Source organism: Staurois parvus, unplaced genomic scaffold (genome assembly GCF_062004578.1).
Source record: "Staurois parvus isolate SC_StPar_1 unplaced genomic scaffold, SC_StPar_1.0 ptg002150l, whole genome shotgun sequence".
Classification (NCBI taxonomy): Eukaryota; Metazoa; Chordata; class Amphibia; order Anura; family Ranidae; genus Staurois; species Staurois parvus.
In genome coordinates, this window is record NW_028319946.1 from 1 (window position 1) to 24,953 (window position 24,953).

At 48.3% G+C, this 24,953-nt stretch overlaps 1 protein-coding gene across 1 annotated transcript in view; it reads left to right on the forward strand.

Annotated features, from left to right (window-relative positions):
* Window positions 1-813: 813 nt before the first annotated feature.
* Window positions 814-24,953, forward strand: part of LOC149432416 (inositol 1,4,5-trisphosphate-gated calcium channel ITPR1-like) — a gene marked incomplete at its 3' end in the record, with an annotated part of 40,548 nt that continues 16,408 nt past the window's right edge. Inside the window, 15 exon segments of the mRNA XM_089665225.1 lie at window positions 814-894; window positions 2,114-2,209; window positions 2,481-2,525; window positions 5,578-5,732; window positions 6,680-6,779; window positions 8,512-8,672; window positions 9,857-9,998; window positions 10,077-10,235; window positions 12,793-12,965; window positions 15,288-15,407; window positions 15,503-15,697; window positions 16,332-16,583; window positions 17,286-17,427; window positions 20,860-21,013; window positions 23,475-23,665. Coding sequence (XP_089521351.1) covers window positions 814-894; window positions 2,114-2,209; window positions 2,481-2,525; window positions 5,578-5,732; window positions 6,680-6,779; window positions 8,512-8,672; window positions 9,857-9,998; window positions 10,077-10,235; window positions 12,793-12,965; window positions 15,288-15,407; window positions 15,503-15,697; window positions 16,332-16,583; window positions 17,286-17,427; window positions 20,860-21,013; window positions 23,475-23,665 — 2,166 coding nt within the window.

Sequence of the window (24,953 nt, forward strand, 5' to 3'; positions counted from 1 at the left end):
ACTCCAGAGGGCTCACTTGCTCCCCCCCAAAGGGTGCCAATAAATGCCATCTATTGTAAACATTTAGCATAACATCTCCATAACTGCTCAGCATATTAAGTTCAAATATCTGAGTCATCTTCAGAAATGGATATCTCCTGTATCTTGTGCCACTCAGAAGAAGGTATAGTTGGTTAAGGTTGGTTAGGACCCCACATGGACAATACTTTGTAGTCTAGAAGAGGATATCTTGTACACAATGTGATTCAGTGACCTCCCTCTTACACGGAGATTGTAGCCAGAGAGATCTCTCATTGGGGATAACCATTCGATGATCCCAGACAGGTTGCCAGACTTGATGTAGTCCAGAGGAGGAAATAAATGGACCATATAAATCTTTACCTCCCTCTAGGGCTTAGCGATTGAAGGCGCCATCCACGGGAGGATTGGTGTGGAAAGTTGTGACCTCCCTCGTACATCAATATACATTATTATGGAGAGTCTGGCCCAGACATCAATGGAGAGGCATTTCCATAAGGAAAAAGAGACCATCCATAGATGTGATAGTCGTGAAGTTCCTCAAGAATAGAAAAGTTCAATGCATTGAAATATGGTCAGGGTGGAGTTGATAATACTTATCATGCTGTTGGCATCAAGGCACGTTTCATTAGGAGACCACGGAGTGTGGAAGTAGCCCTCCTGACCGGTTTCACCGGTACATTGGGCTACCTCAGACGTAGGCTAAAGTTTGTTTGGCATGCCTCATGGACTGGGCCCCTAAAATGGACACTCCTAAAATGTCCACCGCGCACACACAATGCGTCACGACGCAACATGCTCAGTGACGTCACACGCATGCGCAGTACAATGGGCGTCATCTACAGACAAAGAAAAATATCCGGAGATAAACAAAAGGTGAGCTATAATGGCAAAAGACCTCTCGGGTGTCATCTTGTAGCCACTGCAATATCCACATAAATAGATTAATGACTAAACATATAAAGCATTTCACCTTAAAAGACGTATTTAATCCTGAAATAAGTGTCAGATATTGGGGCCCAATCCACGGAAAGCCAACAAAGAATTCAAATCAATCACAAGAAACAAACAAGGATAGTTCCAATATGCGTCAAAGACTACCAACCTTCTATTACACTTCATATGGTCCGGTCTACAAAAAAACAACAGAAACCCCATTGGACCGTGCCATGGGTAACCCACATATAACACAAGAAAACAAAAAGAGGAGGGAGGATAGAGACATCAAGGTGGTAAAAGTGGGACAAAGCTTAGGCTTTGATTAAGGCCAGGGGATTTGGTGGCCTCGAGCTCCCATATCCACCTTGCTTGCTTCATGTTGAAGTACAAGTCTATCGAAGAACCCCCCCCCCTCATAGTATCATGGGGGACAACTTCCAAGACCCAGCATTTGAGGAATTTGGGATCGCTATCATGTTCCAGACATACATGTCTTCCCAGTGGGAACTTGAGATGATATGTGGAGATCTCGTATGGATGATCCTGCAATCTCTTCCTGATTGTACGAATGGTCTTGAAGGACCCGCAGGCACCGAGGATGACATATATGGCTCCTGTGTGCTACAATTACACTCTAGTACTGAGTTTGATTATTTTGGGGTCTTTTCTAGCACTGACATTCGTTAAAGTGGTAGACCCAATCCTTAAAATCTCATTTAGGCTTCACCTTCAGCCCCTGCTGCAGCCTCTCACCCAATGGAAACTACAAGTGGCCTCATCAAACGTTCTGTTGATATGGACCACTGTTGTCATTATCAGGAAACCCGCCCTAAGAAATGCCATGCAGCCATCACCGGCGTGCATGTAGGTAGGAAGTGTTTCCAAAGAGGCTGCAGGAGATTGGCAACACTCTTCACAATAGAAGAAGGCTGGTGGAAACCAGGATTCCCTAAAAGAGAAAATCGGTGATGGCTTGGTAAGCAGTACTTGGCAAACTAGATGTCCTAGTCTAGATCTGCTTTAGGTCCTATCTCGATTCCATTGGCCAGTTGTGGGGGAACTTTGCCCAGTCCTAAAATCAGACAAATGGTGTACAGGGCTGGTAATGTGTTGTACAGGGCTGGTAATGTGTTGTACCGCGGTTCTTGTTTCTTAGGTTGTCCAGCACGACCCATGCAGAGGAGGCGCTGGCTACTGGAACAGCCTGTTCAGATTTAAGCATTTGGCGACGGGGCATTACCTGGCAGCAGAGGTGAGTGAGGAACCCCAAAGGGTCTAGAGATCCTCTAACTTCCATTTTTGCTCATAGGGCCATATTGCCATAGCGGGAACTTGGATTATTTTAAGCCATGTTGTGCAGTTTGTAGGCCTCTAGGACTCTCTCCAACCTGATCCATCTTGGAAATCTCCACATGTAATAAGTAACCAACCATGACTTTTGGTTTTTGTGTTTGCTTCCCCTCCAGCAGGTGGCTTTAGACAGGTTCACTTTTTTTTTTCTCACTGTACGGTTCTTTCCTCAGGTGAACCCTGACTATGAGGCAGGTAGCCTGGAAGCTGAGGTCTCAGTAAGTATAGCAGGTAGAAGCTTTGGTGCCTTAACCCACCCCCACTCGACATGACCCAGCTTGGTTAACCCATCACCAGCCCTTGACGCTGTGCTAGATCCTCATTTTCCCTGTCGGCATTTACTCCAGCTGCCCAGCCCCCGCCTTCCATCCAATACTCGCCCATTTCATGGCTGTCTCCACCAACCGAGCTACATGGTACATATACTGCAGAAGCTGCACATGATGGGATTCATGCACATGGCAGTAGGCGGAGATTATTCCAACAGCTGAATAATCCGAAAGCCATTTGTAGTGAATTCTGTTTGTGCCGAATCATGAAACATTCAGCATCCTGAAGGTCTGGATCTGTTTCCGTAGAAGTTTATAAATTGCTGTGGTTGTCCCGGCTTGTGGGAAGACAGCAGTGTGACAACCCGAGAACGCTGGGCACCGCGCCGTGCAGGATCTGTTCTACCGCGATGCCCCCTGGAGGAGATCGGAGCTGCCGCTTGTATTTAGTGTAGAGATTTTGTGCTTTTCCATGTTGAACCCGCAGTATAACCAGTTCATCGTAAACCTGCCCACCCCCCATAGAGTGAGCCGTTCTATTTCTGCTGTGGACCTGTTTGTGTGACTTTATCAGTATTTGAGTTCATTTTCTTGTCCAATGTTCACTTAAACATCGTGTTACTCCAGGTCAGTGACCTCCAAACTGTGGCCCTCTGGGCCGGATGTGACCCTCCGCTTGCCTTTATCTGGCCCTCAGGGCCCCATTCCTGCCAACTGACCCAATCAATCAGTGGGGCACCCCCCCCCCCCAAACTGACCCAATCAGTGGGGCACTGTTCCTTCCCCCCCCCCCCCCCAACTGACCCAATCAGTGGGGCACTGCTCCTTCCCCCCCCCCCAACTGACCCAATCAGTGGGGCACTGTTCCTTTCCCCCCCCCCCCAACTGACCCAATCAGTGGGGCACTGTTCCTTCCCCCCCCCCCCCAACTGACCCAATCAGTGGGGCACTGTTCCTTCCCCCCCCCCCCCAACTGACCCAATCAGTGGGGCACTGTTCCTTCCCCCCCCCCCCCCAACTGACCCAATCAGTGGGGCACTGTTCCTTCCCCCCCCCCCCCCAACTGACCCAATCAGTGGGGCACTGTTCCTTCCCCCCCCCCCAACTGACCCAATCAGTGGGGCACTGTTCCTCCCCCCCCCCCCCCAACTGACCCAATCAGTGGGGCACTGTTCCTTCCCCCCCCCCCCCCAACTGACCCAATCAGTGGGGCACTGTTCCTTCCCCCCCCCCCCCAACTGACCCAATCAGTGGGGCACTGTTCCTTCCCCCCCCCCCCCCTCCCCTAACTGACCCAATCAGTGGGGCACTGTTCCTTCCCCCCCAACTGACCCAATCAGTGGGGCACTGTTCCTTCCCCCCCCAACTGACCCAATCAGTGGGGCACTGTTCCTTCCCCCCCCCCAACTGACCCAATCAGTGGGGCACTGTTCCTTCCCCCCCAACTGACCCAATCAGTGGGGCACTGTTCCTTCCCCCCCCAACTGACCCAATCAGTGGGGCACTGTTCCTTCCCCCCCCAACTGACCCAATCAGTGGGGCACTGTTCCTTCCCCCCCAACTGACCCAATCAGTGGGGCACTGTTCCTTCCCCCCGAACTGACCCAATCAGTGGGGCACTGTTCCTTCCCCCCCAACTGACCCAATCAGTGGGGCACTGTTCCTTCCCCCCCCCCCACCCCCAACTGACCCAATCAGTGGGGCACTGTTCCTTCCCCCCCCCCCACCCCCAACTGACCCAATCAGTGGGGCACTGTTCCTTCCCTCCCCCCCAACTGACCCAATCAGTGGGGCACTGTTCCTTCCCTCCCCCCCAACTGACCCAATCAGTGGGGCACTGTTCCTCCCCCCCCTACTGACCCAATCAGTGGGGCACTGTTTCTCCCCCCCCCCCCAACTGACCCAATCAGTGGGGCATTGTTCCCCCCCCCCCCCAACTGACCCAATCAGTGGGGCATCGTTTCCCCCCCCTAGATCAGAAGAGAGAACAAAGGACCTTTGTTTATAAACATGGATCAGACCGGAGATAGAGAGATACAAAGTAACATTGTTTATAAACATCGATCAGACCGGAGATAGAGAGATACAAAGTAACATTGTTTATAAACATGGATCAGACGGGAGATAGAGAGATACAAAGTAACATTGTTTATAAACATCGATCAGACCGGAGATAGAGAGATACAAAGTAACATTGTTTATAAACATCGATCAGACGGGGGATAGAGATACAAAGTAACATTGTTTATAAACATCGATCAGACGGGGATAGAGAGATACAAAGTAACATTGTTTATAAACATCGATCAGACCGGAGATAGAGAGATACAAAGTAACATTGTTTATAAACATCGATCAGACGGGGGATAGAGATACAAAGTAACATTGTTTATAAACATCGATCAGACGGGGATAGAGAGATACAAAGTAACATTGTTTATAAACATCGATCAGACCGGAGATAGAGAGATACAAAGTAACATTGTTTATAAACATCGATCAGACGGGAGACAGAGAGATACAAAGTAACATTGTTTATAAACATCTATCAGACGGGGGATAGAGATACAAAGTAACATTGTTTATAAACATCGATCAGACGGGAGATGGAGAGATACAAAGTAACATTGTTTATTAACATCGATCAGACGGGAAATAGAGATACAAAGTAACATTGTTTATAAACATCGATCAGACGGGGGATAGAGATACAAAGTAACATTGTTTATAAACATCGATCAGACGGGGGATAGAGATACAAAGTAACATTGCTTATAAACATTGATCAGACGGGAGATAGAGATACAAAGTAACATTGTTTATAAACATTGATCAGACGGGAGATAGAGATACAAAGACCAAAGTGCACAAATTTAATAAATAGAAGTTCAAATGCTGGTTTTTCCTCTTCTTGCCAAAAAATATGGAATTATGCATATGATGGATCTTGTGCAAATTTATGAAAAATGCAAAAGTTCTCAAAAGTTTGTTCCATTTGCAGATGGACGTGGATCAGGACCCGGCCCGTGCCAGGATGAGAGTGGCTCCAGAGAAGATGATGTGCACGTTGGTCTCTGTTCCTGAAGGCAACGATATCTCCTCCATCTTTGAGTTGGACCCGACCACTCTAAGAGGCGGCGACAGCCTGGTGCCAAGGTTGGTGGTTGCTCTGTGGGATCAAGTCTTCCACTAGGCCTTGGGATCCTCGTCACCGACAGGAAAGTCCTCTACACAGCTCATGGGATTCCTCCAGATGCCGCATTTTGTTTTGCCTGGTTGAAATTAGGATTGAAGAGCTGATTGGTTGGTTGCTTTGGGTATCAAATCTAGAGATGAGCACGAAGAAATCATTTATTTTCTTTTCGGATTTGTTCGCTAATTTCGGTTTGTCATATTCGTTAAGTTAGAATGTTTAATTTTACGAAATTGTTTTATTTAGATTCGTTTCATAGATTTGTTGTTTTCAAAGCAATTCGGAAGACGGCTAAATTCATTCAATTCTTTTATATTCTTTTCTTTTATGGTATTTTTTTTACTATTCTATTCTGTTTTATTCTTTTCATACATGTAATTTCTGTTCAGTTTTATTCTATTGTCTTGTTCTGTTTTACTTCTATTCTGTTTTATTCTATCTTTTTATACATATATTTTCTGTTCAGTTTTATTCTATTGTTGTCTTCTGTTTTGCTTTATTCTATTCCATTCTATTTTATTCTTTTCTATAAAGCGGCCAAAGTAGAAATCATCTTAACTTTAATACCTTACTGTATGTGTTGCAATATATTTCCATTTCAAATTTGATGTCCTTTTTCAAGTTTGATTTGATTTTCAAATTTGAGTGATTTAATTTTTAAATTGTTTGAGGTTTGATTTTCATTTTTGAATTTAAAATTTGATGTCATATTTGAGTTTGATTTTATTTCATTTTTGAGTTATTTGAGGTTTGCTTTTCATTTTTGATTCTCCAAAATTTGTTACTGTTGTGATCCGGAATTTCGGATACATCCAAATCTCCGAATAACTAACATTTTCTCCATTTCGATTCATAATGAAACTAACCCCACATGTCTAATCAAATCCCATCTTCTGTTTGTGTTTTGCAGAAACTCCTACGTACGACTGCGCCATTTGTGTACCAACACTTGGGTGCACAGTACCAACAGCCCCATAGACAAGGACGAGGAGAAGCCGGTTATGTTGCGGGTACGCTCGGATTATTACACGATGTCGCTCACATCTCAATACTCCAAATTGGAGTCAATGCTGGACAATCCACCTTCCTGACCGAACATTGGCCTTCTATACGCAGATGTTCTCCCATTTCCAGCCGTATATTAGGACGGGTTGTTGGGCTCATTGACACATTTATAGGAGTGTTTCGTTCCGCATTTCACATTTCTTCCACTTTTCCTTGGAATAGACGCGATGTTTGGAAATACTGACCCAGTGATGTGGAATTATCCTTTTATTGATTTTTCTACAAATCAAAATTCTAAAGGTCTTGCAAACTATTCTCACCATGTTCACATCTTTGCGGGAAGGGGGCCTCCTGACATGCAGAGCATTGCCCATCATTGATCCTTCTGACATGCAGAGCATTGCCCATCATTGATCCTCCTGACATGCAGAGCATTGCCCATCATTGATCCTCCTGACATGCAGAGCATTGCCCATCATTGATCCTCCTGACATGCAGAGCATTGCCCATCATTGATCCTCCTGACATGCAGAGCATTGCCCATCATTGATCCTCCTGACATGCAGAGCATTGCCCATCATTGATCCTCCTGACATGCAGAGCATTGCCCATCATTGACCCTCCTGACATGCAGAGCATTGCCCATCATTGACCCTCCTGACATGCAGAGCATTGCCCATCATTGACCCTCCTGTTCAGCAATGAATGGAGGGCGGAGACCCCCTGGCTGGAGGGCGGAGACCCCCTGGCTGGAGGGCGGAGACCCCCTGGCTGGAGGGCGGAGGCCCCCTGGCTGGAGGGGGAGACCCCCTGTCGGTGTCCCGTTAGGGAGATTTACCCTCTATTTGTCATGTTTACCATTATCATTGAAAGAAAAGGAAAGCGAAAATCCCAAATTTTGGAATTTAGGGTTGTCCCCAGAACAGAAAGAGGGGAAATCTTCCAATGGGGTCACTATTTCTGGTGACCTGGGGGGGTCCCCAAGGGATTCCCTAAATTTGCAGGAATTTCTTCTCACTTCCTGTTTTTGCTATGGGACAGAACGTGAAGGTTAATCTCCCCAATGGGACAAAGATGGCAAAAAACTGACAGAGGTTATAACCCTCCCTTACTCTTTCCAAAATAGGAAAAAAAAATTTGCCCTTTTTAAAAAAAAAAAAAAAAAAAATTGGTTTTCTTAAAAAGGACTGGTGGCCCTTATTGTCTGTTTTCCTTTGGAGATGCTCCTTTTCACCCAGAAAGCGATCACTTTGACATGGATGTTGCTAGTTTTCCTGACACTTTCATTGTGGAATAACCTAGCCAACCAAATTATATCATTAGGAAAAAATATCTACCAAAAAAAAGGGAAATTCACTCTTTATATTCAACAAAATGTGAAAAACATGGTGAGAATGTGTTCTAAGAATGGCGATATTTTAAACACTGGGCTGTGCATCTGAGGAGAGGATGAGGTCCATGGTGACCAACGTATGGGACTAAATGTCTCTTGATTTGGAGGAGATCATCTTCGTGTCTTTGTGAGCATTTATCTTAATTTAATTTTGTGTGTGTGGCACCTCCCTCTACCCTCCAGAGGCATGTTGGGAACCCCCAGAGACATGTTGGGCTAGCATTCCACCTCAGGTTGGCTATATTAATGCTAATATTATGAGCTTTTGATTGGGTAGACCTAAAAAGAACTTTGTATGGACTTGTGTTCAATAATGACTGTTGTGTCCTTCCTACCTCACTTAGATTGGAACGTCCCCTGTGAAAGAAGACAAGGAAGCATTTGCCATTGTTCCCGTGTCTCCGGCGGAGGTTAGAGATCTGGACTTTGCCAACGATGCCAGTAAAGTTCTCTCTTCCATTGCTGGGAAGTTGGAGAAGGGGACCATTACCCAGAACGAGAGGAGGTAAGAGGCTATGGATGCTTGAACAATTTGTGGTGGGACATATCTCACTGTAAAGAACCTGGAAATACTGAAACTCCCTTACCAGTTAGACAAGTCTTCTTCCAAAGACCGTTGTCCAGGTCTCTGCTTTCCTCCAAAGACTGTTGTCCAGGTCTCTGCTTTCCTCCAAAGACCGTTGTCCAGGTCTCTGCTTTCCTCCAAAGACCGTTGTCCAGGTCTCTGCTTTCCTCCAAAGACCGTTGTCCAGGTCTCTGCTTTCCTCCAAAGACCGTTGTCCAGGTCTCTGCTTTCCTCCAAAGACCGTTGTCCAGGTCTCTGCTTTCCTCCAAAGACCGTTGTCCAGGTCTCTGCTTTCCTCCAAAGACCGTTGTCCAGGTCTCTGCTTTCCTCCAAAGACCGTTGTCCAGGTCTCTGCTTTCCTCCAAAGACCGTTGTCCAGGTCTCTGCTTTCCTCCAAAGACCGTTGTCCAGGTCTCTGCTTTCCTCCAAAGACCGTTGTCCAGGTCTCTGCTTTCCTCCAAAGACCGTTGTCCAGGTCTCTGCTTTCCTCCAAAGACCGTTGTCCAGGTCTCTGCTTTCCTCCAAAGACCGTTGTCCAGGTCTCTGCTTTCCTCCAAAGACCGTTGTCCAGGTCTCTGCTTTCCTCCAAAGACCGTTGTCCAGGTCTCTGCTTTCCTCCAAAGACCGTTGTCCAGGTCTCTGCTTTCCTCCAAAGACCGTTGTCCAGGTCTCTGCTTTCCTCCAAAGACCGTTGTCCAGGTCTCTGCTTTCCTCCAAAGACCGTTGTCCAGGTCTCTGCTTTCCTCCAAAGACCGTTGTCCAGGTCTCTGCTTTCCTCCAAAGACCGTTGTCCAGGTCTCTGCTTTCCTCCAAAGACCGTTGTCCAGGTCTCTGCTTTCCTCCAAAGACCGTTGTCCAGGTCTCTGCTTTCCTCCAAAGACCGTTGTCCAGGTCTCTGCTTTCCTCCAAAGACCGTTGTCCAGGTCTCTGCTTTCCTCCAAAGACCGTTGTCCAGGTCTCTGCTTTCCTCCAAAGACCGTTGTCCAGGTCTCTGCTTTCCTCCAAAGACCGTTGTCCAGGTCTCCGCTTTCCTCCAGAGTCAGATGTTTGTATATGGAATAAACCAACCCCCCCCCCCATCTCATGTTGTTGAGTGTGATTTTTGCTCTGCCTTTCTGGTTTAGGGCCGTGACCAAACTCTTGGAGGAGTTGGTTTACTTTGTAACAGCTGGAGTGAATTCTGGGCAGGATGTTCTGGAGGTCCTGGTGAACAAACCCAACCGCGAACGCCAGAAGCTGATGCGGGAGCAGAATATCCTGAAACAGGTGCGTGTTGGGTTCTGTAAGGATGGGTTTTCAGGAAAGCGTTGACATTGCTGAGCACGGTTGTCTCCTCCCCGGCAGATCTTCAAGCTGTTGCAGGCCCCGTTTACGGATGGTGGTGATGGTCCAATGCTGAGGCTGGAGGAGCTGGGGGATCAAAGACATGCACCATTCAGGCACATCTGCCGGCTGTGCTACCGCGTCCTGCGGCACTCCCAGCAAGACTACCGCAAGAATCAGGTATTTGTAATGATGAGTGTAAGCAGGGGCGGACTGACAACTCATGGGGCCCTCGGGCAATAAGGGATCATGGGGCCCCTGTGTCCTTGCCCAAACTCAAAAAAGCCTATGAAAAAGGTACCAGGGGCATCTCATGGGGTCCCCTACTGACCCCGGGCCCTCAGGCAGTGTCCGAGTTTCCAAATGGTCAGTCCACCCCTGAGGGTAAATGTACCCGACGTGGGAGCTTCACCAAATTGGTCATGAAACGTTCTGCTGTTGCAGTTCAGCTTCAGAAAACGGAAACGCTCCAAGTCGGATTTCTTCGTATTACGCTCAAGTGGAAAGAGAGAAACTTGCAATTATAATTCTGTATCTAGAAATCCTTTTATTGATGAAACGTGGGAGCCGTGATGATCACAAACTAAAGGAACGCATGAAGACTTCACTCTTTCTGATCTTTGTGTCTTGTGTTTTCCATCTCTCCTTTCCTGTAAAGGTTGGCTGTGTTCCCCAATATTTTCAGGGAGTCATCCCCTCCCCAAAATGAGTTGTTTTCTCTTTAACTCCTTCGCGCCAACGTCACACAAATATGCGACCTCACAGAACGGGTCTTTTTTCCGTGGGGCCGCATATTTGCGTACCTGTCTCTTTGCTGGGAGTGCGCTGCACTGTGCGCTCCCAGCACAAAGATCGGGGTGTCACTGAGAGCCCCGGGTCCTGTTCTAATTATTGGGAACCAGGACTCCCGATTCCAGGTCACATGATCGCTGTGGTAGCCTCTGATTGGCTATCACAGTGATCAGTCAGTGTATAGCCTGCCTCCCTTGTTTTGTTTTTCTTTTTTTTTTCAATGAATGGAGGAGAGAGATACATGGTCATTATATACATTCTATTATACATTGTATCTCTAACTCCGGCATTGAGAAAAAAAGTTTAAGAAAAAGAAATATTAAAAAATAAAAGAAAATATACCGAGATGGAGGTTTGATTTAGTTCAGTGCCAGGGTTAGTTTTTGGGTCAAGGGCAAAAGGTTAGGGTCAAAGGTCAGGACTTTTTTTTTTTTTAATTGGTATTAGTTTTAGTGTCAGTGTGTTTTTAGTTACAAAATAAAACAAAAACAAAAAAAGCAAAATGCGCACTCTTGTTTCTGGGCCGTACTGCAGTTCCAAGCAACAAATAACATCAACATATATGGTGTCGCTGCGATCGTCAAGAGCTGGAAAATGTATTTTGGGTTGTTCTTTGGTAGTTGGTTATGGTAGTAACAAACACACAGCTAAATTAAAAAAATTTTTTTTTTTTTGTTTTACTATTTTGTGCCAGTTTTCCTTTGATAATAAAAAAAAATCAGGAGATATCCATGACCATTCACAACCAAATGAAGCCCAATTTATCCTGAAAAAAAACACGGTATAATCCGCCCGGATGTACAAAGTAGTTGTGATGATATGTACGTTTTTTTCTAACGTGTCATCGTTGCAAAATTGTGCTTGGGCATTAACCTCTTCACGCCGTCCGAACGCAAATGTGCGGCCTGTCGGCATCTGGGCCTAGACACCGAGCGGCCGCTAATTTGCGTTCTATTGAAAAAGAAGATATGTGCTGAGAGAGCGCGCCCTGCGCGCTCCCAGCATACACGTCCGGTACTCAAGGAAAGGTCTCGATCTCCTCTTTCGATTGGGACCTTTCCCAATCATGTGACTTCTGTCCCGGTGAAGGAGCCCTTGGTAAGGTGTCAGGAAATGCACGGGGTGATGGTCTCTTGGTGGTTAATGCCGATGTGTCGTCAGAAGAGCAGAACCCCAGGATGGGATAGGCTGCAGATGAACTGATGCAGAGGCGGCTGAACAGATACAAGGTTGGGTCAGACAGTCCAGATCAGCATCCAGCGAGCAGATGAGGTACAAGCGGCAGGCAAGGGTCAGAAGTCAAGCCAGGGTCAGTAACAGGAGATGGTATGACAGGAGGAGCAGGCCAAGGAGAAGGACGGTTGGTACAGGCGGCAATCAGAGCCGAATCCGGGGCAGACCGGATCAATGACTGGAATCTGGAACACAGGAACGCAATAGACCAAATGGCACTGACAGGCTGGGCAGTGCAGTTCAAATAGATCCTGTGGCGCCAATGTGAATTTGCACGTGCGCTCCTGCACCAGTTCGCGCATATGCCTACCGTGGGCAGAGTTCCTTAACCCCATGTGCCTACGCACGTGAGGATTCCTTTCCTGACCGTAACACTCGTGGTGAGAATAGCACCAGTTACTCAGCTCCTGATGTACACAGGACGATGTCTTTTGCCATACTGACTACTGAAGGTTGGTGCTCCCTGTGACTGTGCGTGCGGCCTTGTGCTGCCATCTGTGAGCGTGTTACAGAACTAATCTTGAAACTTTTTGATGCCACTTTGTAGTTTGTCAGGAAATCAAGGGATCCATTTCTTGGTATCCATGTTGACATCTTACTGCAGACTGAGCTGCCCCGTGGGACCCTTCGCCCCGTGGGACCCTTCGCCCCGTGGGACCCTTCGCCCCGTGGGACCCTTCGCCCCGTGTAACGCTTCTTTCTCTCTGCCCAGGAATACATTGCCAAACAATTTGGCTTTATGCAGAAGCAGATCGGATATGACGTCCTGGCGGAAGACACCATTACTGCGCTGCTGCACAATAACCGCAAGCTGCTGGAGAAGCACATCACCGCGGCCGAGATCGACACCTTCGTCAGCCTGGTGAGGAAGAACCGGGAGCCCAGGTGAGACGGGGCCACGTGGGGGGAATGTAAAGTGCGTAGGGCTTCCTTCTTCTAGTAAAATGAAAAATACCTGGCAATGGGAACATAAAACTAAAACGGTTTTACGGGAATGTAAAGGGGTCCAACAGAACCCCTAAAGTTGCCTCTCGTGGCAGAAATTGAAAGTCAGCATAGCCAGGAAATGTAGCCAGGACCACTTGGCCCAAGGTCTAGGTCTTCGGTCACATGATGCCTGCTGAAGCAAAACATTGGCGGCTCTGAGCTCTGTTCTTTCCCTTCATCATAGAGCTGATGAAGAAATGCCGAGGTCCCTGGCTGGGCACTATTGGAGGGGATACTGAGGCTGGGCTATGTCTTCCATGGAAAGGCAGCTCTTCCAACCTTTATATCACTCCGTATTGACCAATCCCAAACAAAACTGTAACAATACTTTTTTTTTTTTTTAATTCTTTATTAGATTTTAAATGTTGCTATAGTCCAAAAAAAACACAAATGTCAGACAAAATAAATCAAATCCGGCCTCCTGGTGCCTGCCGGTCTTCTCTAACTAGCCTGAACTAAAGAGTTTGTAATCCCCCCCCCCCCCCCCCCCACCAATACTATTCCTATAGAAGGCTTCAAGATGCGAGACCCCAGTTGGCCCGTACATGTGGCCATCAGTGATGCCTGTGAACGATGCCCTGTGGGTTATAATATGATGGTGGACCAGAACGTCCCTCGATCATCTCCGGAAGGCTCCAGTTGGACCCGTACATGTGGCCATCAGTGATGCCTGTGAACGATGCCCTGTGGGTTATAATATGATGGTGGACCAGAACGTCCCCCGATCATCTCCGGAAGGCTCCAGTTGGCCCGTACATGTGGCCATCAGTGATGCCCTGTGGGTTATAATATGATGGCGGACCAGAACGTCCCCCGATCATCTCCGGAAGGCTCCAGTTGGACCCGTACATGTGGCCATCAGTGATGCCTGTGAACGATGCCCTGTGGGTTATAATATGATGGCGAACCAGAACGTCCCCCGATCATCTCCGGAAGGCTCCAGTTGGACCCGTACATGTGGCCATCAGTGATGCCTGTGAACGATGCCCTGTGGGTTATAATATGACTGCGGACTAGAACGTCCCCCGATCATCTCCGGAAGGCTCCAGTTGGCCCGTACATGTGGCCATCAGTGATGCCCTGTGGGTTATAATATGATGGCGGACCAGAACGTCCCCCCGATCATCTCCGGAAGGCTCCAGTTGGACCCGTACATGTGGCCATCAGTGATGCCCTGTGGGTTATAATATGATGGCGGACCAGAACGTCCCCCGATCATCTCCGGAAGGCTCCAGTTGGACCCGTACATGTGGCCATCAGTGATGCCTGTGAACGATGCCCTGTGGGTTATAATATGATGGCGGACCAGAACGTCCCCCGATCATCTCCGGAAGGCTCCAGTTGGACCCGTACATGTGGCCATCAGTGATGCCCTGTGGGTTATAATATGATGGCGGACCAGAACGTCCCCCGATCATCTCCGGAAGGCTCCAGTTGGACCCGTACATGTGGCCATCAGTGATGCCTGTGAACGATGCCCTGTGGGTTATAATATGATGGCGGACCAGAACGTCCCCCGATCATCTCCGGAAGCGACGAGTAATTAGTCATGTCTGGTTTAGTTGGAGTCCATTACTGGCTTGGGAAACACATCGGATCAATCTCGGTTTTGCACACAGCAGCTTGAAAACTCAATACAGCGGGTTATTTATTTACTGGGGTAAAATGTAATCCATTATTTTAAAATGTGCCTTTGCACACAGGCGTGTAAATGTGTACTGGGTAGTCCTCAGTAAAAAAAACAAAAACAAAAACCAAAATCTGCATTTTTAGTCTGTAATTTATGCCGTGTGTGCACAAAATATGCACGAATAAGCACATATGACCATAAATATTTTCCCTAAAAATATATTGTGTACACAAACGTGCTCTTATGCATGTAAATATGCGCATAAATACACGTGAATGTGTGCAAAACAAGCGCCTGACATGTTAAAAAAAAAAAAGAAAAAAAAGCAGAAGCTCCAACATCCATACCGTGTGCAGGAGGCCTTAGAGCCAAGAGGGGAAGCTCCGCTTTGGGTGTACAAGATGAACATGGACTGGTTTTAGGGACCATGGGTAGGGTTGGCGCAAGTATAAAGGTGCACATACCTGTATGTTCTCCACAAGCTGTTCAGATGCCTTCAGAAAAGACTTTTGGCCACCTTTTGTGGTTTTGGAGAAGACGTTTGTTTTGATGGGATTGGCTGATCTGACCTTTTTCTGTTTTTTTTCTAGGTTCCTGGATTACCTCTCTGACCTCTGTGTGTCCATGAACAAATCCATCCCCGTCACACAAGAGTTGATATGCAAAGCCGTTCTGAATGCTGCCAATGCCGATATCCTCATCGAGACAAAGTATGGAATCCACTGCTAAGGGGTTCTCCAGATGTAGATGGTGGTACCGGCAAAGTCATAAGTCTGGAGTCAATGTTGTTTTTCGTTTTCTTAAGGCTGGTACTGTCACGTTTTGAATTTGAGGGTGTGAACAGTAGCGAGAGCCCTCTGGAAAACGGAGAGGACGAGGAGGAAGTTTGGCTTTTCTGGAGAGATGCCAATAAGGAAACGCGAAGTAAAAGTGTTCGAGAGTTGGCTCAAGATGCCAAAGAAGGACAGAAGGAGGACCAGGATGTCTTAAGTTATTACAGGTATTTAGGTGGAACAGCAAATGTGTGACTTCCACAGCAGAGTGGCATGCAGGGCCGTTTTAAAGAATGGTGGGTATTGCCCAGGGGCCCCGGGTGCATGGAGGCCCCCTGATTAGGGTTAGGACAAGGGGGAACCTGGGTGCTCTGTTGGGGTATGGATTGGAGATATGGCCACTTGTGCCACTCGTCTTTGACAGAAATAACTGCAATGTCACTCCTGTCAGAAGAAGCAATGATTGGCTGATGTTGAAGGGAGGAGTCAGCTTTTTCCCTCCTGCAGGGGGTGTAAGGGAGCCTGCACCAAGACTCAACTCTGGTCTCAGAACTCTGAGCTGCATTCACTGCAGATGGGAACAGCATCTGGGATCTGTGAGTACAAGGGGGAAGGGGATGGGGGCACTGTGATGGGGGCCATCTGTTGGATGGAGGCACGATGGGGGACATCTGTGGGATGGAGGCACGATGGGGGACATCTGTGGGATGGAGGCACTGTGATGGACACCTGACGGATGGGGGTGCCGCGCCGGTGGACACCTGACGGATGGGGGTACATAACATTTTGCCAGGGGGTCACGATGCTCTTAAGATGCCACTGGTGGCATGTTTAGATATTTCCACTTGTGTCTCATTCCAGGTACCAACTAAACCTCTTTGCCCGCATGTGCCTGGACCGGCAGTACTTGGCCATTAATGAAATCTCCGGCCAGCTAGATGTGGATCTTATTCTCCGCTGTATGTCTGATGAGAATCTTCCGTTCGACCTGCGAGCCTCATTCTGCAGATTGATGTTGCACATGCATGTGGACCGAGACCCCCAGGAACAGGTGACCCCTGTGAAATACGCCCGCCTCTGGTCGGAGATACCTTCAGAAATCGCTATAGATGAGTAAGTCAATGGTCGGAGACGTTCCTTCATCCTGGTCACACTCTCATCCAGAACCTCTCCAGTGGAAAGCTTTTCCTTGCATCTGCTCAATCTTTCTTTGGTGGAGGAAGTTCTCCCTGATGGGATCTCCTCCTGGAAGCCTCTTCTGTTCCTTACACGACACATTGTTACGGCAAGCAGCCACTGTGTGCCATAATCTCCCCTCATTCCATCCATTCTCGGCTCTACGTACTTTCCTCCTGCTCTGTAAAGCTGAAATCTACTTTTCCGTACGTTTGGCCTCATTCCTTACTGTATACAGGATTCTTGAAGTGTATGTATCCCTACCAATGAACTTCTCTTATTTGCTCCCCTTTGGTCTGTTAAATACCACAGAGAAAGGGCCACTCCTGGTGGTTGCCAAGTATGATTGTTCCCAGTACTCTGAGGACTATAGAACAGCCCCCCCATGTTTGAGGGATGAGGAAAGATGGAGGTGTTCTATAGTCCTGACACACGTGCTCTCCTGAGATAACAATGTTGCTCCTTCGTAGGTACAGAGTGATTCTTTTCCATCGTCAGATGACCATCTGATGATGGGAAGGCCATTTTCCAGTATTTTCTCTTTAATTTTCCTTGTGGCAGCTGACTAGGATGTGAAATGTAAAAGACGCGAGTTTACAGTGTTTGACCCTTGGCACTTCTCTGGTCTTCATCTCACAGCTATGACAGCAGTGGGACATCGAGGGACGATATAAAGGAGAGATTCGCTCAGACGATGGAGTTTGTGGAAGAATATTTGAGGGATGTGGTCGGGCAGAGATTTCCCTTCTCCGATAAAGAGAAGAACAAGTTGACGTTTGAGGTGATTTAAGTCTTTCTGTGAAGGTTCAGTGTGGTGGGGTGCTGGACTACGTCCTAGGATCACTAATGGGGGCCACGGTCCTTTTGTGCCCACAGACTGCTCTTAGCCGTGGCCCCACACTGGCTCCTTGTACTAAAGATTATTGGGTTCCGAGGTTTTCACAACCTAGAAACGTTCCTAAATGAAAATGTTCTTGGAGGTACCTATGTGTTTCAGGGGTGTACAACTGCTGGTGGGGCGGTGGGAACCTGGACCCAAGGAGATATCCTCAGATTGCTCGGATTTTTACATTTGGCATCCCAACCTGCAGCCAGAGCAGACATTACTTTCCTCCTTGCTACCAGTCCTCTCTTAGGATCTCTTTGGGAGTCCAGGATCCCTCCAGCTAGAAATGATGCCATGATGAAGCAAGGGTGCAGTTGTGTATCTCCAAAACGTGTTGCCACCTCCATAGGAACATTCACATTTAATGAACGGATTTGTGAACTCTTTCTGTGCATCTTCTTCAGAGGGAAGGTACTTGGGTTCGATCATTGTGCTCAATGAGCCTCCTGGTTTATGATTTCATCTACCGTATCATTTTACTTCGGTCCTAGACAGCATTGCTGAGCGATGGACTCTGGGGGGTGGTACTGCTAGGCCAGCTGGAAAGGCCCCCCCCCTGCCTTTCTGAATCTACGCTGAGAGTTGTTATATAAAGGGCAGTGGCCGAATTCTTCATCTGTGTGCACAGGACCGACGTTTGTTGGGGCGTACGGTAAAGGTGGTTGAAATCCCTACATTGTATAATGTGACCTCAAGGGGACATTTTTTTTTCCCCCAAACAAAAATGGAATTTAACACCTTCTGGCCCTGCCTATAGCAGATTGACGGCCGGGCGGGACACTTGCCGTTGTCACTGGGCGTCATATGATGTCCTGTCAAAACGAGACGCTCGCGCGGCCGCAGGGCCATGCAGTGGCGTGATCTGTCACCCGCTATAGCCACGGGACAAAGCCGATGACATATCATTACACCACCCCGTTGCCAGTGTCATGTGACCGCTGTGACCAATCACAGCAGATCACATGGCGATTGTATACAATGGATGGCTTCCTGTCATGCCTTCCATTGTATACAATTACATGGTCAAGGCAGTCACATGTTACAGACAGGGCCAATCAGCCCATCTGTACCATGTGATCAGCTTTGCCCAATCACAGCAAATCACAACTTGTAAGCTCCCAGGATCAGGCCCTCCCTCTAAGATTGTGAGCTCCCAGGATCAGGCCCCTCCCTCTTAGATTGTGAGCTCCCAGGATCAGGCCCCTCCCTCTTAGATTGTAAACTCCCAGGATCAGGCCCTCCCTCTTAGATTGTAAGCTCCCAGGATCAGGCCCCTCCCTCTTAGATTGTAAGCTCCCGGGATCAGGCCCTCCCTCTTAGATTGTAAGCTCCCGGGATCAGGCCCTCCCTCTTAGATTGTAAGCTCCCGGGATCAGGCCCCTCCCTCTTAGATTGTAAGCTCCCGGGATCAGGCCCCTCCCTCTTAGATTGTAAGCTCCCAGGATCAGGCCCCTCCCTCTTAGATTGTAAGCTCCCAGGATCAGGCCCTCCTATCCCTCTTAGATTGTAAGCTCCCAGGATCAGCCCCTCCCTCTTAGATTGTAAGCTCCCAGGATCAGGCCCTCCTATCCCTCTTAGATTGTAAGCTCCCAGGATCAGGCCCTCCCTCTTAGATTGTAAGCTCCCGGGATCAGGCCCTCCCTCTTAGATTGTAAGCTCCCGGGATCAGGCCCTCCTATCCCTCTTAGATTGTAAGCTCCCAGGATCAGGCCCCTCCCTCTTAGATTGTAAGCTCCCAGGATCAGGCCCTCCCTCCTAGATTGTAAACTCCCAGGATCAGCCCCTCCCTCTTAGATTGTAAGCTCCCAGGATCAGCCCCTCCCTCTTAGATTGTAAGCTCCCAGGATCAGCCCCTCCCTCTTAGATTGTAAGCTCCCAGGATCAGGCCCCTCCCTCTTAGATTGTAAACTCCCAGGATCAGCCCCTCCCTCTTAGATTGTAAGCTCCCGGGATCAGGCCCCTCCCTCTTAGATTGTAAGCTCCCAGGATCAGGCCCCTCCCTCTTAGATTGTAAGCTCCCAGGATCAGCCCCTCCCTCTTAGATTGTAAGCTCCCAGGATCAGTCCCTCCTATCCCTCTTGTATTGATCTGTATTGTCTCCCGTTATATTGTACAGCGCTGAGCACACTGTTGGCGCCATAAATCCTGTATAATAATAACAACAAAAGACTGAATGAATCCGTTTCATTCAGTGACAATGATGGCAAATATTAATGCAATACATTAGTATCATCAATCGTGTGTTAAAAAAATAGTACAAAAATCCTGATCACTTGCCCAGAGGAGTTCAGAGGAGTTCAGTGTCACTATGGTAACGTTGTATTGTTTGGTCGCAGTTTGCTGAAAAATAAAATGGTAAACAAAAGAAAATAATAAAAAAAAAATAGAAACATTAAAAAAAATTCAAATTCAATTATTATTTTCACCAAAGAAATGTAGCAGAATACATTTTGACATAAATTTCTGAAGAAATGTTATTTATTTGGAAAATTATATAACCAAAATGAAGAAAAGTGCGTTTTTGTGTTTTTTTGTTTTGTTTTTTTTTTTCATAAAGTTTCAGGTGTTTTTGTTTTATTTGGCAAAAAATAAACTCTGTGGTGAATAAATACCACCAAAAGAAAGCTCTGTTTATGTGTAAAAAAAAAAAATGGTAAAAATTTCACATGGGTACAGTGCTGCATGACTGCGCAATTGTCATTCAAAGTGTGACAGCGCTGAAAGCTGAAAATTGGCCGGGCAGGAAGGGGGTGACGGCGTACGGGAGGCAGGAAGGGGGTGACGGCCCCCGGAGGCAGGAAGGGGGTGACTGCCCCCGGAGGCAGGAAAGGGGAGACGGCGCCCGGGAGGCGGGAAAGGGGAGACGGCGCCCGGGAGGCGGGAAGGGGGTGACGGCGCCCGGGAGGCGGGAAGGGGGTGACGGCGCCCGGGAGGCGGGAAGGGGGTGACGGCGCCCGGGAGGCGGGAAGGGGGTGACGGCGCCCGGGAGGCGGGAAGGGGGTGACGGCGCCCGGGAGGCGGGAAGGGGGTGAAGGTCCCCGAAGGCGGGAAGGGGGTGCCGGCGCCCGGGAGGCAGGAAGGGGGTGCCGGCGCCCGGGAGGCAGGAAGGGGGTGCCGGCGCCCGGGAGGCAGGAAGGAGGTGCCGGCGCCCGGGAGGCAGGAAGGGGGTGCCGGCGCCCGCCATTGAAGGGGTTAAATGTTACATAGTTTACAACCATCTAATTTTCATGCTGCAGAAAAGTTCCGTAGCGAAGATATGAAGAGTTGGGGGGTGGAAAGAGAGCGAGCCGGAACTTCGATGTAATCCTTGTCTTCCCTTCTTTTTAGGTGGTGAACTTGGCTCGCAATCTCATCTACTTCGGCTTTTACAATTTCAGCGACCTTCTCCGGCTGACCAAGATCCTTCTGGCCATCCTCGACTGCGTGCACCTGACTGCTAACTTCCCCACCAACAAAATGGGCAAAGGTGATGAAAAGCAAGGTAGGTAGGTATTAAGGTCATTGGTTCGAATCCCAACCACGGCACTACCTGCCTGGAGTTTGCATGTTCTCCCTGTGTCTGCGTGGGTTTCCTCCGGGTACTCTGGTTTCCTCCCACATTCCAAAGACATGCTGGTAGGTTAGATCCTGTGTAATTTTTCCCTAGTATGTGTATGTATGAATGTTAGGGACCTTAGAGTGTACACTCCTCGGGGGTGGGGACTGATGTGAATGTACAATATATACAGTGAGGAACAGAAGTATTTGAACCCCCTGCGATTCTGCAGGTTCCCCCACTTCTCCATCATGGAGGGTCTGACATTCACATTGCAGGGGATTCCCACTCTGAGGACAGAATTCAGGAGATCACATTGTATGATTTGTAAAGAATGTATTTGTGTCGCACGGCTGAACAGAAGTATTTGAACCCCTGAGAAGATCCGTGTTAATATTTGGTCCAGAAGCCTTTGTCTGCAATTACAGAGGTCAGACGTTTCCTGTAGTCCTTGGCCAGGTTTGCACTGCAACAGGGATTTTGGCCGACTCCTCCACACCGATCTCCTCTAGATCTGTCAGGTTTCGGGGCTGTCGCTGAACAACACGGAGTTTCAGCTCCCTCCAAAGATGTTCTATTGGATTTAGGTGTGGAGACTGGCTAGGCCACTCCAGAACCTGGATATGCTTCTTCTGGAGCCACTCTTTGGTTCTCCTGGCTGTGTGCTTCGGGTCGTTGTCATGTTGGAAGACCCAGCCACGACCCGTCTTCAATGCTCTGACTGAGGGAAGGAGGTTGTTGCTGAAGATCTCACCATAAATGGCCCCATTCATCCTCTCCTTAATACAGTGCAGTCGTCCTGTCCCCTTCGCAGAAAAGCACCCCCAAAGCATGATGTTACCACCCCCATGCTTCACAGTAGGGATGGTGTTCTTGGGATGCAACTCATCCTTCTTTTTCCTCCAAACACGACGAGTGAAGTTTAGACCAAAATGTTCTCCTTTGGCCTCCTCTGACCACATGACTTTCTCCCATGCCTCCTCTGACCACATGACTTTCTCCCATGCCTCCTCTGACCACATGACTTTCTCCTATGCCTCCTCTGCATCATCCAGATGGTCATTGGCAACCTTCAGACGGGCCTGGACATGTGATGACTGGAGCAGGGGAACCTTCAGACGGGCCTGGACATGTGATGACTTGAGCAGGGAACCTTCAGACGGGCCTGGACATGTGATGACTGGAGCAGGGGAACCTTCAGACGGGCCTGGACATGTGATGACTGGAGCAGGGGAACCTTCAGACGGGCCTGGACATGTGATGACTGGAGCAGGGGAACCTTCCGTGCAATGCATGATTGGAAACCATGACGGCGTAGTGTTCTACCGACAGTGACCTGTGAAACTGTGGCCCCAGCTCTCTTCATGTCATTGAGCAGCTCCTCCCTTGTAGTTCTGGGCTGATTCCTCACCTTTCTTCTCATCAGTGATCCCCCACGAGGGGACATCTTGCATGGAGCCCCAGTCCGAGGGAGACTGACAGTCGTCTTTAGCCTCTTCCATTCTCTAACAATTGCTCCAACAGTTGATCTATTTTCACCAAGCTGCTTGGCAATTTCCCCGTAGCCCTTTCCAGCCTAGTGGAGGTCCACAACTTTGTCTCTGGTGTCTTTGGACAGCTCTTTGGTCTTGCCCATGGTAGTAGTTGGTGTCTGACTGACTGTGGGGTGGACAGGTGTCTTTAAAGAGCTCAGACAGGTGCTACTAAGTGAGATGAATGAGTGGAGTAGAGGGGGGCTTTATAAAGGCGCAGTAACAGGTCTTTGAGAGACCGAATTCTTGCTGCTTCTTAGATGTTCAAATACTTCTGTTCAGCCGTGCGAGACAAATACATTCTTTACAAATCATACAATGTGATCTCCTGAATTCTGTCCTCAGAGTGGGAATCCCCCGCAATGTGATCTCCTGAATTCTGTCCTCAGAGTGGGAATCCCCTGCAATGTGATCTCCTGAATTCTGTCCTCAGAGTGGGAATCCCCTGCAATGTGATCTCCTGAATTCTGTCCTCAGAGTGGGAATCCCCTGCAATGTGATTTCCTGAATTCTGTCCTCAGAGTGGGAATCCCCTGCAATGTGATCTCCTGAATTCTGTCCTCAGAGTGGGAATCCCCTGCAATGTGAATGTCAGACCCTCCATGATGGAGAAGTGGGAGAACTTGCAGAATCGCAGGGGGTTCAATCCTTCTGTTCCTCTCTGTATGTGAAGCGCTGTGTACACTGACGGCGCTATATAAGTACCTGAAATATATAAATAATAAATACATAAAACTGCGTTCAGAGAAATGCGGAGTGTTCTGAATAGCCAATTGGAAATATTGGGAAAGCTATAGATCTGCATATAGAGGACTCGGAGATGGTGTGCGGAACCTTCCCGCGATCCTCGGAATAATTTGTGTTTCTGGTAGTAGGTGGCAGTAACGTAATGCGCTCCATTCATGGAGTCGGAGAACTTATGACTCAGGTTGTACTACGTGGCGGGGGGTTCCTTCCGCTGACCCCCATGGCAGCCCCAGAAGGAGCCATTAAGCCTCAGAGAGAGCCGGAGAAAGAAGACATCTTGGTCATGGACACCAAGCTGAAGATCATTGAGATTCTGCAGGTAAGTGTCCCCAGATATCGCTTCTCTTTACGTCTTCATAATCTGGTCGTTCTTTTGTGCCGACTCCGAGCTGAAGGGTTCGTTCACTCGGCTCATTTCTAACTCGCTAAACGCCCCTATAGCGTTTGACAGGCGTTTTTAACGCTCCCCAAACGCCCTATGCGTGTTTTTTAGGCTCCGTTCACACTAGCTTTGTCAGCAGTCGTTTTCAAAGCTTCTCCCAACGCCTATGAAAATTCTACACAAGGCAGCACATAGCGCTGTTCACACGGGAGCGTTAGCGTCGCGGCAAAACTGACGCCTCATGTCAAGTCAGGAAGAGTTGAAGCCTCCCATTCATGTCTATGGTGCCGCTCCTCAAATGCCTGGCAGGCGTTTGCGGAGCGTTAATACCATTAAACTTCATTTTAGGCGTTTGTGGGGCGGATTTAACGCCTATCAAACGCCTCAAAACCGCGCATAGGGCATTTGGGGAGCGTTAAAACCGCTTCCCAAACGCCTGTGTAATGTCTGTCAAATGCTATAGAGACGTTTGGCAAGAGTTAGAAATAAAGTCAAGTGTGAACGAGCTCATAGGCTTCGCCAAGCGTTAAAACCGCATCACAAACGCCTGTAATGACGTTAAATGGTATTAATGCTCCGCAAACGCCTCGCAACCGCGTCACATACACCTGCCAGGCGTTTGAGGAGCGGCACCATAGACTTGAATGGGAGGCTTCAACTCCTCCTGACTCCACATGAGGCATCAATTTTGCTGCGACGCTAACGCTTCAGTGTGAACAGCGCTGTGGGCTGCCTTGTGTAGGTGTTTGAGGAGCATTAAAAACACTTCCCAAATGCCTGCTAACAAAGCTAGTGTGAACTGAGCCTAATGAAGGGAAATACAATTATATAGACACTCAATAGTACACTAAAGGGTTCAGATTGGATAGTAAGGAGCAGCACAAGCAGCTGTGTGCTGACAGAGCACGCTGACAGGAGGTGAGAGCAGAGAGATGAGCTCCTCACATTGTACTTTCCATTTATTCCTATAAGTTGTGCTCTGTGCTGCAAAAGTGCAGAAACTTTCATCCCATGTAGTGAGATGAAGGCGTTTGGGGCTGTTAGATTAGAAAACCAAAGATTCCATTACTATTGGACGTTACTTTGACACTTCCGTTGGACTTGTAGTTGTCGCACCTCATAGATTGACACTTGATGGTCTCCTCAATTTCTTTGGCTTTGTGATTGGGCTAAATCCCAGAATCCCGGTGTGGGCAGCCTGAGCGCTCCAGTGTTGGTCCCTCTA